Here is a 15,565-nt window from a genome sequence, read left to right on the forward strand (position 1 = left end):
AGCCAAAATCGATTTCACAAATGGTCTCGTGAGTCACGTGGCAATAACTGGCTCCATACCATTTGCCTAGAATTGCCATAACATATATAATATCTCTGCTGTCGGGAGGAAACCACCTAACTCCAAAATGTTCATTTTTCAGGAAATGAAAAATATATTTATTCAGGAAATTAAGAAAATATATATATAAAAAAAAAAAGCAATACTGCCTCCTCAAAGTTGGTGTTGTGACTTTATTTATTGTCAATTACTTCCATGAGAAGGGGAAAGGTGGTGGAGTTAGCTGCTTTAGCAGACAGTTTGAGGGTCCAATGGAGTTAAGAGGTTTTTTCCAAAGCACTTTCCATTGATTCAATATTTTCGAAACAACAAACAAACGTAAAGGGTGTTAAAAAAAAACACCTCCCGACAGCAACGATATATATCATGAATAACATCCAATCATCCCCAATTTGGAATTGTGTGTTGAGGAGCCTCGATAGAGCACACCTCTAAAAGTGCTTTTGCCAATAGGGGGTGCCACAAACAGGACATTTTGCCATATTCACTACTTTGGGTCCCAGGCAAACGTCTAATTTCTCTTTTGGGTCTTGAGTTAAAACATTTGGGAACCTAGATGATACAGTACGATTGAGAGAGATGTGTCTCTTTTAGGAACATCTCTCTTAGGAAAACTATCAGTTTAAAGGACCTATAACATAAAATTAAAAAAATGTGGTGATTTTTGGGCTCCCCTATGTATTTTCTATCCCCACAAATACGCAATTTTGAACAATCAGGCTTTCTCATCATATGGGGCTCTCAGGAAAAGCTCAACTGATTTGGTCATAATGCTTGATGTCATCAGTATCAGCCTACTTTGTATAATTCCTCCCTCTCTTCAGTCTTCAGTTCAACATTTTTCAAAAAGTTTACACTGTTGATTTTCCAAGCTGGAATGGATAAATGGTGCATTTATATATGGAATGGAATGGAAACAAGCCTGGGTTTATCTAGCATCAGTATTATAATGACTCAAATATTAAATAAGTTTCATATCAGCACCCCCACCACCTCAGGACATTGTGGTACTGCAGCTAAAACTGCTTCAGAAGCAAAAAAGAAATGCCATGGACTGGTTATATCAGAGTGGTGATTGAGGCTCAAACCATTAGAAATAAGTGGGACATTAAAAACTGTTTTAAACTGCATGTTATAGCTGCTTTAACTTCTTCTTTCATGACAAACTACTTCAATTCTCCTCTTCTAGTTCCGTTTTGGCCAGAGTGGAGGAGATAAGGGTCCCAGTGTGTCAGCACAGGAAGCTCAGGCAGCCGCCATCTTGTCTCAGGCCAGGGTGAGTGAACACGGTTATATAATAATTTGTCACAACCTTTCACCTCTCCTAATTCTGTTTGGTTTGGAGACTACCACTACTCCAACCAACCTTGAACTAAGGACAAAGAAAGGTCTACCCTGGCCTGTAAAACTGTTACAGTACAGATCATATTATGCTTTAACCATATTAACCCTATTTTTACCAAACAATATTTTAGGCAAAGTTGAATAATTATGTATTTACTTTTGTTTTTAATTTTTATTAAATACCGAAAATATTCCATCTACAAGCTGACAAACCATTCAGATCTATTTTTTAGGTTTTTTTGTTAAGCATATTTATATTACGATGCTCTCTTATTGTTTGTACTCAAATGTTCCTTAATCTTCAGATGGCTCTCAAAGGACCACCTGGACCAATGGGATTCACTGGACGCCCCGGACCCCTGGTATGTTAACCTGTTGCACCTGAGGACTCCTCCATATCGTTACAGCAAACTCACCTGTACTGTATATCGTTGTTGTCGGGCAGAAACCTCATATCTCCATATTTTTGTGTTTTCTGCTTAAATGAACACCCTGATCATACCACAGCATATCCAGCCGACAGAGATGATATTTAACTCAGGGTTATTATAAATGTGTTAACTTCCCCTGGCCAGCCGGGGCCAGCCGGGACGCCTGATGGAGGGGAAAGGAACCTGTTGGGATAACGTGTTCCTTCCACGTCCAACCAGGGAAACTCCCCCCTGTCAGGTGTAAAGGATCCACTTGGACGCTCATGCATGAAGGAAGCATGAGTTCAAGTCAGTTGCTCTCCCCAGGTTGGCGGAGGGTGTGTAGAGCCCAGGATCACATTAGATAATTGACACAGGGGTGAAAAATGGGTTACAAAATCGTGGGATAAAAATTATAGAGAAAAATAAATAAATGTGTTAACTAAAACTAAGGCCTAGTCCACATACGTACAGGTCTTTTCTTCCTTTAAAAAAAGATTCCCATATGTTCACATGAAAAATAAAAAAAACGCGGCTGTAGCAATGATCTACCCATAGCCGATCCCGACACCTCTGTTCATAAGTATGGTGGGAATAGTAACTATACATTTATGTGTAAACGTGTAAAAAAAAATCACACCCGTGTGAACTGAGTGGTGTAAGGTTTTATATAGCCTGATCAGCTCTGATCTGACGTAATGAAATCACACCCGGATGTGATTTCACAACTGGCTTTTTTTGTGCAGAAAAAATGCTACGGTCATCCAGTTCACCCGGGTGTGATTTAATTACGTCAGAAATTATTTTGAACATAGCAACCATGCTCATTTTTTTCTGCACACAAAAGCCAGTTGTAGGAGTGGTTTACACCACTCAAAAACCTGAACCAGCACTTTTTTCCCATTTCACAAAATATCATGTAATGCTGATGTAAGCAAAGTAGATACGCGCATGGAGATGATGTCATAAGCAAAGAAACTCTGGCACACATAGATATAAAAAAAATGGATGCCTCATTGGCCGCTGCAGTTCATTGGAGCCATGTGTGTCCAGCGTAAGGAGGAAGTCAAGCGGAAGTGCGGAAGGCACGCTGCGTCACTGCCACTCAAGTGACTACTGGCCAATCACAACGTGTCTTTTCCGGGACTTAAAAATGCAATCCAAATGAGCTTTATTGGCATGAGAAAACAAAGGTTTACATTGCCTGTCTGATTGGCCTACCGAATGTCCCCTTCCGTGACGCACGCATGCTTCTGCAAAAGCTTGCCTCCATGTCGTCTCCTCTCGAGATACACACACCCCAGAGCCGAAGGAGGCGTCTACCTTTTTGAGTGGTGTAAACCACTCCTACAACTGGCTTTGTTAGTTTACGTGTCTGTCTGTCTGTGCTCAAAAAATGAGCACGGTTGCTATGGTCACCCAGTTCACACGGGTGTGATTTCATTACGTCAGACATTACGTCAGACCACAGCTGATCAGTCTATATAAGACCTTACACCACTCAGTTCACACGGGTGTGATTTTTATGTCTATGCTGGCACATACTATGACGTGGTGCTCTTGGCTAACTTATGATTCATTCTCCGTTTGAGTCCCTGTTGGAAACAAGTGTAATGCTTTATTGGGTCGTCCACTCACAGTTAACAGTCTTTGTATTGAGTTGTGCTGGAAATGTACTGTAATTCTGAAAACTGTTAATAAATATTTCAATCAATCAATCAATCAATGTGAGACCAGGAACAAAGAAATTAAGTGATCGCAAAAACGTACCTGCCATCTACTAGAGAATTCTCTAGAACACTCTTAATGTTATGTCATCAATAAATCTTCGTGTTTGGGGGCCCACTTGCAATATATCCTCACGCGCACAGTACAATACCCATCCACACATGTACATGGTTCATGGTTGTATGTCAGTGGTTCTCAAACATTTTCATGTCAAGGACCCCCAAAATTATATGTAATTGGCTGCCAACCTGATTGGCCTGGCCAATCAGCAGCAGCTAGAGGCGGGATAGCTGCTGCTGATTGGCCAGGCCGTTTAGTCTGCCTGAGAGTTCCCAGATGGGAGAAGGAGAGGGGAACCCAGTGTACTCTCTGCTGCCCCATCTGGCGGAGTCAGGTTACTGCCAACCCCCATCTCAAAATATGTTGTGAGATGGGGACCCCCCCCCCCCCCCCCCCCAGAAGCAAATATTTGCGTTAAAAACGAAATAATATATATTCAAAGATTTGCACTACATTTTCATGATTTGAAAAAAATAGCAGATCTACAAGCTCGTAGGCACCGAGTACCGCGCTACGAGATCTGCTATTTTTCAATAGCTACAGTAGAACATAATGCTTAAAACACCGCCCAGAATGGGTTCATGTGTTTCATGTCCAGATGGTTTTAGGCTATGCTGTCTGTTTACAGGGGGACCCAGGAAGTAATGGTTTGAAGGGAGATAGCGGAGACCATGGACCTCAGGTAAATGACCCTATACCACCTGACCTGTCACCTGTACTGTGACACCTGTGCAAGGTGTTATAATGGACACCTCACAGAAGATCATTTATATTCCCATAATATGTACTCACGGTAGACATTGATTGACAGTTTGGTAGACATGCTGTACAGCATAAGCACATGCATGCACACAGTATATTCACCTACGCCTACAGTATATTTGATTTATACTTATGTCTTTGTAAGTACTCACACACACACACACACACACACACACACACACACACGTATGCACACGTGCACACGCGCGCACACAAACACACGCACGCACGCACGCACGCACGCACGCACGCATGCACGCACGCACGCACGCACGCACGCACGCACGCACGCACGCACGCACGCACACACACACACACACACACACACACACACACACACACTCACATTCACCTATTTTTATCTTCTAGGGTACTAGGGGCCCACAGGGTGTGCTGGGACCTCCAGGAAAATCAGGAAGAAGGGTGAGTGCCCGAAAACAATGAATACAGTTTGAACATCTCAAGCCATGAAAGATGGCTGTTGTAGTCATTGTTCTCACTCACGTTGGCATTGGAACTGTGGAGTACAGACGTAGATTGTAGAGACGTTGTGGTGTGTATACCGTATATACCGTATATGTGTGTGTCCCTGCCTCAGGGTCGTGCTGGAGCTGATGGAGCCAGGGGTATGCCAGGAGAGAGTGGAGGAAAGGTGAAGACCCTCATTCTTTTATATGCTGTCTGCCCCAGCCTGTGAGGTTTCTGGTCTATTGTTATTTCTGAATGTCCTTGCGGTGTAATGAGTTAATCTCTCCGTCTCCAACAGGGTGACCGTGGTTTTGATGGCCTGCCTGGGCTGCCTGGTGACAAAGGACACAGGGTGAGTCAATAACACCAACAACACACACAAGGCTGCATCAGAATCTAAATGCACTTGAATCTAAATGCACCCTACAGCCAAGTTGCCATGCGTGCCGCTTCCCGGCCGGCCAGGACATTTGCTGTATATAGGCTACCATTACCTCTCTCTCTCCACTATCACTATCAAATTAAGACTTCAAATCAACTCGAACTCCGACCTTCCAGTCTCAGGACACTCTGACCAGGCCACTGAGCTGGTCAAAATAACTCTGAAGAATGAAAATGTACTTTATTGCCAACTGACGTTCAACATGTCAACACATGAAATTGCTCTTGTACGTGACATCTTGTACGTGACATCTCTTGTACGTGACTACTGATGTTACTACTGAAATGAGCCATACCATATACAGTACATCTGACATTGTACATTTTTAATAAAGCCTTGAGTGCTTTCCGCATAGGCACTTATCCTTGCATCAGATAGTTACATCAACAAAGATCATGTACTTCTATTCTTATATTCATCTGATCAACAACTAAGAAAAGATAGTTCCAAATAGCATATTACATAGGTGCTGGCCCATAATAAAAGATTAACCAAATTATAGCAGAGCATTCATACACATCTCCGTCCTGCTTCCCTGCAGTATGACACTCTCATAATTTATCTTTTAGGGAGATATCATTATGGTGGCCTTGAATATTCCGTTTTCAGACTATTGGTATTTCAATGATACAATAGTTATATAGCTATATTCTACTGCAGGTGTGTTGATTCTAGGTGTCTAGATGATGTTTTAGTTTCCATTGAAGCATGATAATAACACTTGTTTTTTCCAACTATAAAGGGCGACACAGGAGGAATGGGAATCTCAGGAGGTCAAGGAGAGGATGGAGAGAGGGTAAGAACTTGGACGATGATAACAAAATGTGAATGATTCTAGTCAGCAGCCAAACACCGTCAGACTGTCTGAGTCTGATATTGTCTGTCTGTCTGTCTGTCTCTCGGACCACCTGTCTGCATTTATCTACAGGGTCAAATTCTTAAAATATTTTACTGTGTGCCTGTCTGACTAGCACAGAAGCTAAATATTGTCTACCTGTTTGCTTGTCCTCCAATCTTTCTCTCTTCACATCTACCACATATCTGTCTTTTTGTCGTCGTCTGTCTGCTGTTCTAATCCAAGCAGCCGATGCTCAAAACAAACCTGTCGTGCTGTCCAGGTTGCTAGGCAACGCCTACGTACTTCCCAGCATAAGGATGAATGTGCGCACACGCCATAGGAATCCATTCATTGTAGATTCTTTGCTGCTTGTTTTCTCAGAAAAATACTCCAAAGTTGTTGTTTTTGTCCAATCCGTCCGACGTTCAGATGTACATAATTATTTTTGATCGCATCGCGCCCGACATATTACCGTTTCTGGCCAAAGCTAAACCATGTCGGCTGCTGCTCATACAACTTTTCATTTCTCCTCTCGCTGTGCGAGGCTGTGTGACCCGGAAGTACTTGTAGAGAAAACACAGAAAAAGGCTGGCTGCCTGCTGTACCTTCAATGAACCACTAGATGGCAATCAAAGTGTTAAACAAACATTACCAGGCGCCCCTCATTTCACACGAGTGAGATTTTTTAATTTATTATATCGTTGCTGTTGGGCAGAAACCTTTTCCTACTTCATCGTACAAAATTGTTTACTCTAAAGTAGCCTATCTACAAGCTCAGAACGCATCGCATTGTGACACATTGGGAGCACGTAGAGTGAAAGTGGGTAAGTTACCACTTTCACTTTCAAAATGTTTGAAAATCTGTGAAGATATTCAATATTTATGAAACTCGTTTTTATAAATATTGAACTAATGAAATGGTTTTTTTTTGCAATTCCAACCGACAGCGACAATACATTTTATTGACACACTAACACTATACTGTACTTTAGATGACATTTGTGTGTGTGTGTGTGTGTGTGTGTGTGTGTGTGTGTGTGTGTGTGTGTGTGTGTGTGTGTGTGTGTGTGTGTGTGTGTGTGTGTGTGTGTGTGCACATTTCCAGGGAGACGACGGAGACATTGGACCCAGGGGTCTCCCAGGTGAACCAGTGAGTGTTGCAATGACGATGCTGTTGATTTGACCTCTGACCCCATTATTACTTATTACATTATTACTTATTCTCGACATTATGCATTATTTTCCTATTCACTGTCCAAGAGGCTGACGTTGTGTATATATCGCTGGAATAGAGGGTATGCGTGTGACATCATCATCAAACCAGGAAGTTATGCAGGAACGCCTACTGAGTGGCAAAAAACTACTTTCTGGCTTTGACAGCCCATACATCCACACAGAAAAGTCTTATCTGATTGCATTAAACAACATTAAACAATGTTAAACTCACTTTGCCTGTTGCACTGCCACTCGATTTGCCACTCGATGTGCCATTCACTTTAAGCATGCTCATACCCTCTATAGAGTAGAGCAGTGGTTCTGAAACCTGTTCATGTCAGGGACCCCCAAAACACACGTACACACACACTCTCACACACACACACACACACACACACACACACACACACACACACACACACACACACACACACACACACACACACACACACACACACACACACACACACACACACATTTGGAATTGAATTGAATTGCCTCGCTCAGAATACAATCAATTATGTAAGTGAATGACATATTTAAGATCTGAAGTAGATATCACACAAATGCAACTAGACAGACAAACAATGACAAGCATGTACTGTACACTGTATAGACACAGACACAGTCCAGTGAAGTACAAATGAGGGAAGACAGGCTGTATAGACGGCCATAATCAGACGAGTGTGTAGATACACGCAAACACTTACTGCAGAGGTGTAATTGTATGGTAGGTACTGTATACAGTACATACAGTACATACAATACATACTGTACATGTATTCATCACTGAGGTCGTCATTATGTGATTATGGGTTGTGTCAGGTTGTTTCTATACCTGCCGTAGTACTGTAGATCTGTAATTCGAATATCGTCTGTCTTGGATTGTGATGAATTATGGTGCTCAATAAATAGTGTTATTAAATGTGTGTGGTGGCTGACCTTGGTCGTGTGTGTGTGTGTGTGTGTGTGTGTGTGTGTGTGTGTGTGTGTGTGTGTGTGTGTGTGTGTGTGTGTGTGTGTGTGTGTGTGTGTGTGTGTGCGTGTGTGCGTGCATGTGCGTGTCTCCCCTTCATCTCTCCCTCTCTAGGGCCCTCGTGGTTTGCTGGGACCTAAAGGACCTGCCGGAATCTCTGGACCTCCTGTAAGTAAAAACAAACAAACATCTCCGCCACACCCAGACACTTTTATATTTCAGTAACGTCGGTTTATCCCTAAAAGACCGCTTGACATAAACACAGTCCCACCAAAACAATAGCCTAGGTAAAGGTGCTCCCTCAGTCTAAACAAGAATATGCACTGTTGTCCTGGGCTGGCCTAATGGTCCAGGCACCTAGGCTGGTAATCCACACAGCGTGTCGCGGGTTCGAGTCCCGATCCCGACGACCTTTGCTGCGTGGCTCCCCCCCCATCTCTCTCCCTGTTTCCTGTCAACCTACTGTGATCTATCAATAAAGGAAAAAAGACCCCAAAAAAAATATATAAAAAAAAGAATATGCACTATTCTTGCAGTCGGCCCGAAACAATACTGATAATGATAAACATAACACAGCATTTTTGCAGATGCCTCAACCAAAGCGCCCTGTAGTGTTTGTGTAGCCTCCGAGAGAGTCAAACCACTGACATTGGCAGTGTCAGCGCAGCATGCTCTACCTGTTTAACTACACAGAAATAACACCCTGACATCCCGCAGAGGATTTGTGCCAGACAAGACCAGAATACAGTCTTGTCCCTCACACTATATAATATATAATTATTGTCATATAACTACAAGATAAGCATAGCGTTTTGTGAGTGACACAGCAGTTTTGGAGTTGTCCCCATCCATTCTGTGGACTGCCACATGGTTATCGTTTTTTGTCAAAGGAAAACCACATGGTTAAGAAAAGCTATATTTTTTCTGGAATGAAGAAGGGAATGCTTATTTTCTCCTTGACTGGGGTTTTAGCAGGTTTTAAGAGCCCAAGTGTGAAACATAATCAGCATATAAATGATGATGATAACTTCATGTATATGACTATGTATGTAGTTCCTGACTTGTACTGTAGGTGCAATTATGTCCTGTTAATTTTCCTCTTCTCTTCTCTTCTCTTCTCTTCTCTTCTCTTCTCTTCTCTTCTCTTCTCTTCTCTTCTCTTCTCTTCTCTTCTCTTCTCTTCTCTTCTCTTCTCTTCTCTTCTCTTCTCTTCTCTTCTCTTCTCTTCTCTTCTCTTCTCTTCTCTTCTCTTCTCTTCTCTCAGGGTGTGCGTGGAAACGATGGGCCTCATGGTCCTAAAGGAAACCTGGTCAGTGTTCTTTTTTTTAATTGACAGTAAAACACATGCTGCAACGGCAAGGACAACGACACATTATACAAAAAAACAGATGCAAACAGCAAACTGACCTATTAAATACTGACGCACGCACGCACGCACGCACGCACGCACGCACGCACGCACGCACGCACGCACGCACGCACGCACGCACGCACACACACACACACACACACAATTTATAAACAATAATAAATTATAAATAATATATTCCTTTTCCGTCTTCCTTCTTTGTTTCTCTCTCTCTCTCTCTCTCTCTCTCTCTCTCTCTCTCTCTCTCAGGGGCCTCAAGGAGAGCCAGGGCCCCCGGGTCAACAGGGGACCGGAGGAACTCAGGTGAGAACACCGGGATGTGACAGGAGACATGCCGGTGATGCCGCAGCCTTCTCAATTTAATTATACTGTCAATAGTGTTGTCAGTGGGCCCGGGCCGGCCTAGCGTCCGGGCACATGTCACTTCCCCGTTTTTCTCTCACCCCCTATCACAAGTCGTTAGACATGTGGTCAACTGGATTTTATAATCAAAATAATGTATTTTGTGTCTCTCTGTCCTCACCTAGGGAATGCCAGGGCCCCAGGGAGCCGTCGGGCCCCCAGGAGAGAAGGTGAGAGACTGAAGTAGTGCCTGTAGAGAAATGCAGTGTAAACCCATGTTCTTATTTCCATAGACTGCTCGTAGGGTTTGTATTCTGCACTCTAAGAAGGTCGATTCAGCATAATTCATTGAACATCATACTTTAGCTACAGTATTTTTTTTGGAAAACCTCACTAAATGTACAGTATAGGTTGTATAGAAGCTGGTCTGAGATGGAATTTCCATTTCCAATGAAATTAAGCAAACAAAATTCCTGACTGTTATATTCTCAGGTAGATGTTTCATGTATTTCAACTTGTATTGTCATCACTTCCAGGGACCTACAGGTAAACCAGGTCTACCAGGAATGCCCGGCGCTGATGGCCCTCCTGTAAGTTCCTTCTTTATGTTTCTGTCTTCATCATCGAGTTGAACATGATTCGAGTCAGTTGTCTTGACCTCTCAACCCCTTACCTTCTCAGGGTCACCCAGGAAAGGAGGGGCCTTCTGGCACTAAGGGAAACCAGGTAGGTGCCTTGATCACATCCACACACCTTTTGATTTCATAAAGGAATTTTCCTATCATCCAACTTGTTTTTAAATCACGTAATATAAGAACCGTGTTCTAAGTAGAAACAGTGAGTCCCATAACCCATACATAGTGATTAGTCCATAATATATTAATTTATAAGCGCCTTTCCAAGAAGAAGGTATCCAAGAACCCAAGATGATCAGTTAATACACACATAATAAACCGTTAACAAATCAAATTAAAAGACAATAATACAACAATCCAATAATGCAACCTCAAAGTGACAGAAGTGTGGGAAGTGTTTGAAACTAATTAGGTAGGGAGCATCTGGCTGCCATGGAGGTCATGTTGGCACTTTGCATTGAAAAGCAAGGTGACAACCATAGATACCATAGATATAAAATAATTAGATAATTAGATGCCTCATTGGATGCTGCAGTTCATTGGATCCATGTGTGTCCAGCATAAGGAGCAAGTCAAGAGGAAGTGCGGAAGGCATGCTGCAACGCTGCCACTCATGTGACTACTGGCCAATCAAAGCACGTCTTTTCCGGGACTTAATCAATTCAATCCAAATTTATTAGCATGAGAAAACAAACGTTTACATTGCCTGTCTGATTGGCCTACAGAATGTCCCCTTCCGTGACGCACGCGGAAGCTTGTCAAGCTTACACTATGATTCTGCAAAAGCTTGCCTCCTCTCGAGATACACACGCCCCAGAGCCGAAGGAGGCGTCTACCTTTTTATGTCTATGGTAACAAAGGGGTGGCATTGAACTTAACAGTATGAATATGGTCTATGCCATGGGAAGCCAGCGAGGGATCATGTCCTTGTCACTGCACAAGTGTGACCCCTGCTGGTTGATGTGGGCACCTGTTCAGCAGGGAGGGTAACAAGTGGTGAACTGCATTTCACTCTCCCAGTGCAAGTTCTCTCTGTCAGGTGAAAAGAAGAGCCTGATGACTCCATGTTTAATGACCAACAGTTCTTTTGTGCCAAGAACCCCCATATTGATATATATTTGGACCCCCATCTGAAAATATTCTGTGACCCCATAAGAGAAGATTTGATCTTCCAAACATTTTCAAGATTTTTCAGAAATAGCAGATCTACAAGCTTTCAGTGCAGCACAAAGTGCCAATGTATAAAATGTGGATGATTGTGATGCCCTAACACATTTTGCTGGGGACACCACTTTGACACACCACTGATATAAATCTCACTCCTGCCCATCCATTCCAAAAATAAACAAAACTAAAGCAGTTTCTCTTTGTTACAGTTGGGATTCTTAGGAATGCACTTTACCGAATCAAATCACTGCAGATGCATACTTATGTGCAGTACTTTTATGTCTGGCATGAAAATCATACAAGTTAAATCAGTACATGCAGCCAAAAAGTGATTTGATCCATGTTATCTAAAGCAGGGGTAGCAACCTTAGGCACTGGTGTCAACGTTGGCACAGGGGAGGGTGATCACTGGCACATTGCCAGTGATCACATTGTGTGAGAGAGAGGTTTTTTCTTTTAAAATTAAGTAGTATTCAAAAAGGTTTACTATATTCATTCAAACTCCTAACTCTGACTGGGTACTGAGACTCTGGGAGGGAGTCTGGGAGATAGTTGGGTTAAGTCTAATGATCATAATTACATCTTGATGTAAAGAAGTAAATGTTGTTTTGTATAGCCCGTTGTATAGCCCATGGACAATCAACATCATTTGGAAATATTTAATTTCGATGTGGTGTACTGATGTCATAATTAAACTTAGTGTTGATATGGCACACTGACTATCAAGTCAAAAAGGTTGCCGATCCCTGAGCTAAAATATCTGTGGATAATTCAGAGATCCATTCACTAATAATTGGAATACAATTATTAGTCTTTTGGCCAGAATCAAACCTAAGTATATTTGAGTTTGCCTTCCTATGTTACAACTATCAATGTATGATCCTAATAAACTCACCTCTTCTCACATTTTTGATTGTGTTACATATCACATACACAGTATAGGGCCTATGTAGTGAAAGGGTATTTAGTTTACATTGTGTGGAGTTCCTTCCACAATGAGGTGGATCACGGAGACATTTCATTAATGTGGTGGCCATGCCAATGGCTGACCTTGAGGACATCAAGGTCATGTCCTCTGTACTTCTTCTGGGGATTTTGGGGCTTTTAGTGACCTAAGGCAGGGGTTCTCAACCCGTGGGTCGCGACCCCTCGGGGGGTCGCCAAATTATTTTAGGGGGTCCCCAAATTATTAAAAAAAATAAATAAAAAAAATAGCAGACCTACAAGCTCGTAGCGCGCCACTCGGTGGCGCGCTATGAGCTTGTGAAACCAAATTGACTCGTACGGGTCCATTTGGTTTCATTTTATGCTCTCAAGAGTTAAAGATCTATAAGGGTCCATTTGGTTACCAACTCTCCATCATTTAGCTGGCATCTTTAGTTCAAAGTGGCCACTTCTACAATGTTTTACAATTACAGTAGGCCTACATGAGAAAGAACAGCCATCGCAGACAGTAGATGTACTGTAAGATGGTGTGATGAATGATTTTCAGATTATTGTCTTTCACAATTTTGCTAATGATATTCTACACCTACAGGGTCCCAGTGGTCCTCAGGGAACAATTGGCTATCCTGGCCCTCGTGGCATTAAGGTAATTACTACTACTATTACTAATAATAATGAATTACTTTACAACAATCAGCTGTTCTTTTTTAGCATGAACACATTTCCAGGAACTGCCTGCCATCCACTGGTTTTGCTTGGTGTTCATGTCTTCCACAGAAGTAGTCAGTGTACCAAATATTTCAACAATGATTTGATATACTTGTTCACTGTACTGTATTTTGAGGATTGTTTGAGATTTTGAGTGAATTGTTCTTTAAAAGAGGGGGAATTCTCTTATTTCTTCAATGAATCATTGGACGTTATTCTAGTTATTCTCTCACAAAACATCCCAATGCTATAGTATATGCATGCGTAAGTAGAGAGGCGTCATATTTAGTAGTTTATAATAAAGCCAGCATAGCTGCTAGAACTTAAAGTGAAGTGTGCTTGAATTAGAGTACACTATTGGAAATACAATGTATAGGTCTGCGCTGCCCTCCTGTGGTATAGAAGGGAAGTGTTTGCTAGTTGCCAAATGCCAATACTCAATATTCAACTATTTACCTACTGTAGCATTGCACCTGTTACAATTACTGTTGTAATGACGACTGCTGTCTGCTTTGCCTGCAGGGAATTCAAGGTATCCGTGGACACAAAGGGGGAAAAGGGGAGAAGGTTGGTGATTCCTTAAATGTTTCACTTTTCGAGACATCTTAATAAGACCTACTTAAATGAATAAACTAAATAGAAAATGTATACAAATCCAAGTGCATATAGTTGCTGTCGGGCAGAAACCTCCTATCTCCATGTTCTAACTTTTTGTAAATTAACGCCCCACTGGATCATACTACAGCGCCACACAAAAGTATCAAAAGTAGCAGATCCACAAGCTCGAAACTGAGCTTGTAGATCTGCTACTTTTGATACTTTTGAAATTGAATCCTGAAAAGTTACAGTTTTGGACATATGAGGTTTACACCCGACAGAGACGACATAATGCATATTCTTCAGCAACAAAATGGTCCTTTGTTATATTACCCAAAACCTTTATTTTTTAATTCGTTTTTAACCTCATAAAAGCTTGCGTACACACAGGTGTGCATTGTATCCATCATTTAATCTCAGAGATCACTTTGGACAGTCCTATGGATTTATTCACTGTACTTTGTTTGTTTTTTTAATGTGTATTTGTTTTTAATCTCTAGGGAGAAGATGGTTTCCCTGGAGTCAAGGGAGATTTTGGTGTCAAGGGAGAGCGAGTAAGATTTTTTGAATTATTTATTGATGAATCAATGAATGATTGATTATTTGACGTAATTGTTTTATTTCATTTAATTGTATTACATTCAAATTGTAAACTATACTGTAGATGAGGTACGTCAATGTGAATGTCTTGACGTGTTTCTCGTACCTGTGTTCCCATGGTGACAGGGAGAGGTTGGAGTTCCCGGACCCAGGGGAGAAGATGGCCCTGAGGGGCCAAAGGGTCGCGTCGGACCCCCTGGTGAGGTCGGACCACTTGGACCTGTTGGGGAGAAGGTAGGAATTGCTCAAACAGTATAAAGTTTAAAAAATATAAGAATGAATCACTGCAAATGTCAGTGTAGTATAGACGAGACCACTGAGGGGTGCCCTTATGGAGACTGGTCGCACGGGTGACTGTTTCATGTAATCAATTCCCAACAGATCTCCAAACCTGTTGTTTTGGGGAGTGCTGGTTTCAAGCTCACATCGCATCACGGATGTGACTGAGCGTAGAGGTCTGCGTGCGCGACACCATCGCGGGACGAAGCATAAATTATACTTGATGGGCTGCAGGTGCGCGTGCAGCCACGCACTGGTTGTAAGCACACTTGGGCTTCCATGCGTGGCAAAAAGCCGCTCGTGGCAGGTGTCTCTTCCTGGTTTTTAGACAGCTGGTGGATGGAAATGAAGCTCCACCCACGCGGCAGAATACCGCGTCGGCCAGATTCCCGGAAACGCTTGCCCCCGCGGCATTCTGCCGCGTGGGTGGAGCTTAATTTCCATCCACCAGCTGTCTAAAAACCGGGAAGAGACGCCTGCCGTTCGAAGCTTTTGGCATCTTCGTGACGCTAAACAAAGGGTGTAAGCAGACTTGGGCTTCCATGCGCGGCAAAAAGCCGCTCGTGGCAGGCGTCTCTTCCTGGTTTTTAGACAGCTGGTGGATGGAAATTAAGCTCCAC

At 42.5% G+C, this 15,565-nt stretch overlaps 1 protein-coding gene across 1 annotated transcript in view; it reads left to right on the forward strand.

The window, feature by feature from the left end:
• The window catches only part of LOC306937990 (uncharacterized protein), an 88,113-nt gene that overhangs the window by 42,026 nt on the left and 30,522 nt on the right, over positions 1-15,565 (forward strand). The window contains exons 14-31 of the mRNA XM_079522012.1: positions 1,250-1,336; positions 1,710-1,766; positions 4,231-4,284; positions 4,734-4,787; positions 4,963-5,016; positions 5,131-5,184; positions 6,017-6,070; positions 7,218-7,262; positions 8,418-8,471; positions 9,568-9,612; positions 9,922-9,975; positions 10,200-10,244; positions 10,551-10,604; positions 10,696-10,740; positions 13,354-13,407; positions 13,992-14,036; positions 14,567-14,620; positions 14,793-14,900. Of these exons, the coding sequence (XP_079378138.1) occupies positions 1,250-1,336; positions 1,710-1,766; positions 4,231-4,284; positions 4,734-4,787; positions 4,963-5,016; positions 5,131-5,184; positions 6,017-6,070; positions 7,218-7,262; positions 8,418-8,471; positions 9,568-9,612; positions 9,922-9,975; positions 10,200-10,244; positions 10,551-10,604; positions 10,696-10,740; positions 13,354-13,407; positions 13,992-14,036; positions 14,567-14,620; positions 14,793-14,900 (1,017 nt within the window). The remainder of the gene's footprint in view (positions 1-1,249; positions 1,337-1,709; positions 1,767-4,230; positions 4,285-4,733; positions 4,788-4,962; positions 5,017-5,130; positions 5,185-6,016; positions 6,071-7,217; positions 7,263-8,417; positions 8,472-9,567; positions 9,613-9,921; positions 9,976-10,199; positions 10,245-10,550; positions 10,605-10,695; positions 10,741-13,353; positions 13,408-13,991; positions 14,037-14,566; positions 14,621-14,792; positions 14,901-15,565) is intronic.

Source organism: Electrona antarctica (assembly GCF_951216825.1).
Source record: "Electrona antarctica genome assembly, chromosome: 15".
Lineage (NCBI taxonomy): Eukaryota > Metazoa > Chordata > Actinopteri > Myctophiformes > Myctophidae > Electrona > Electrona antarctica.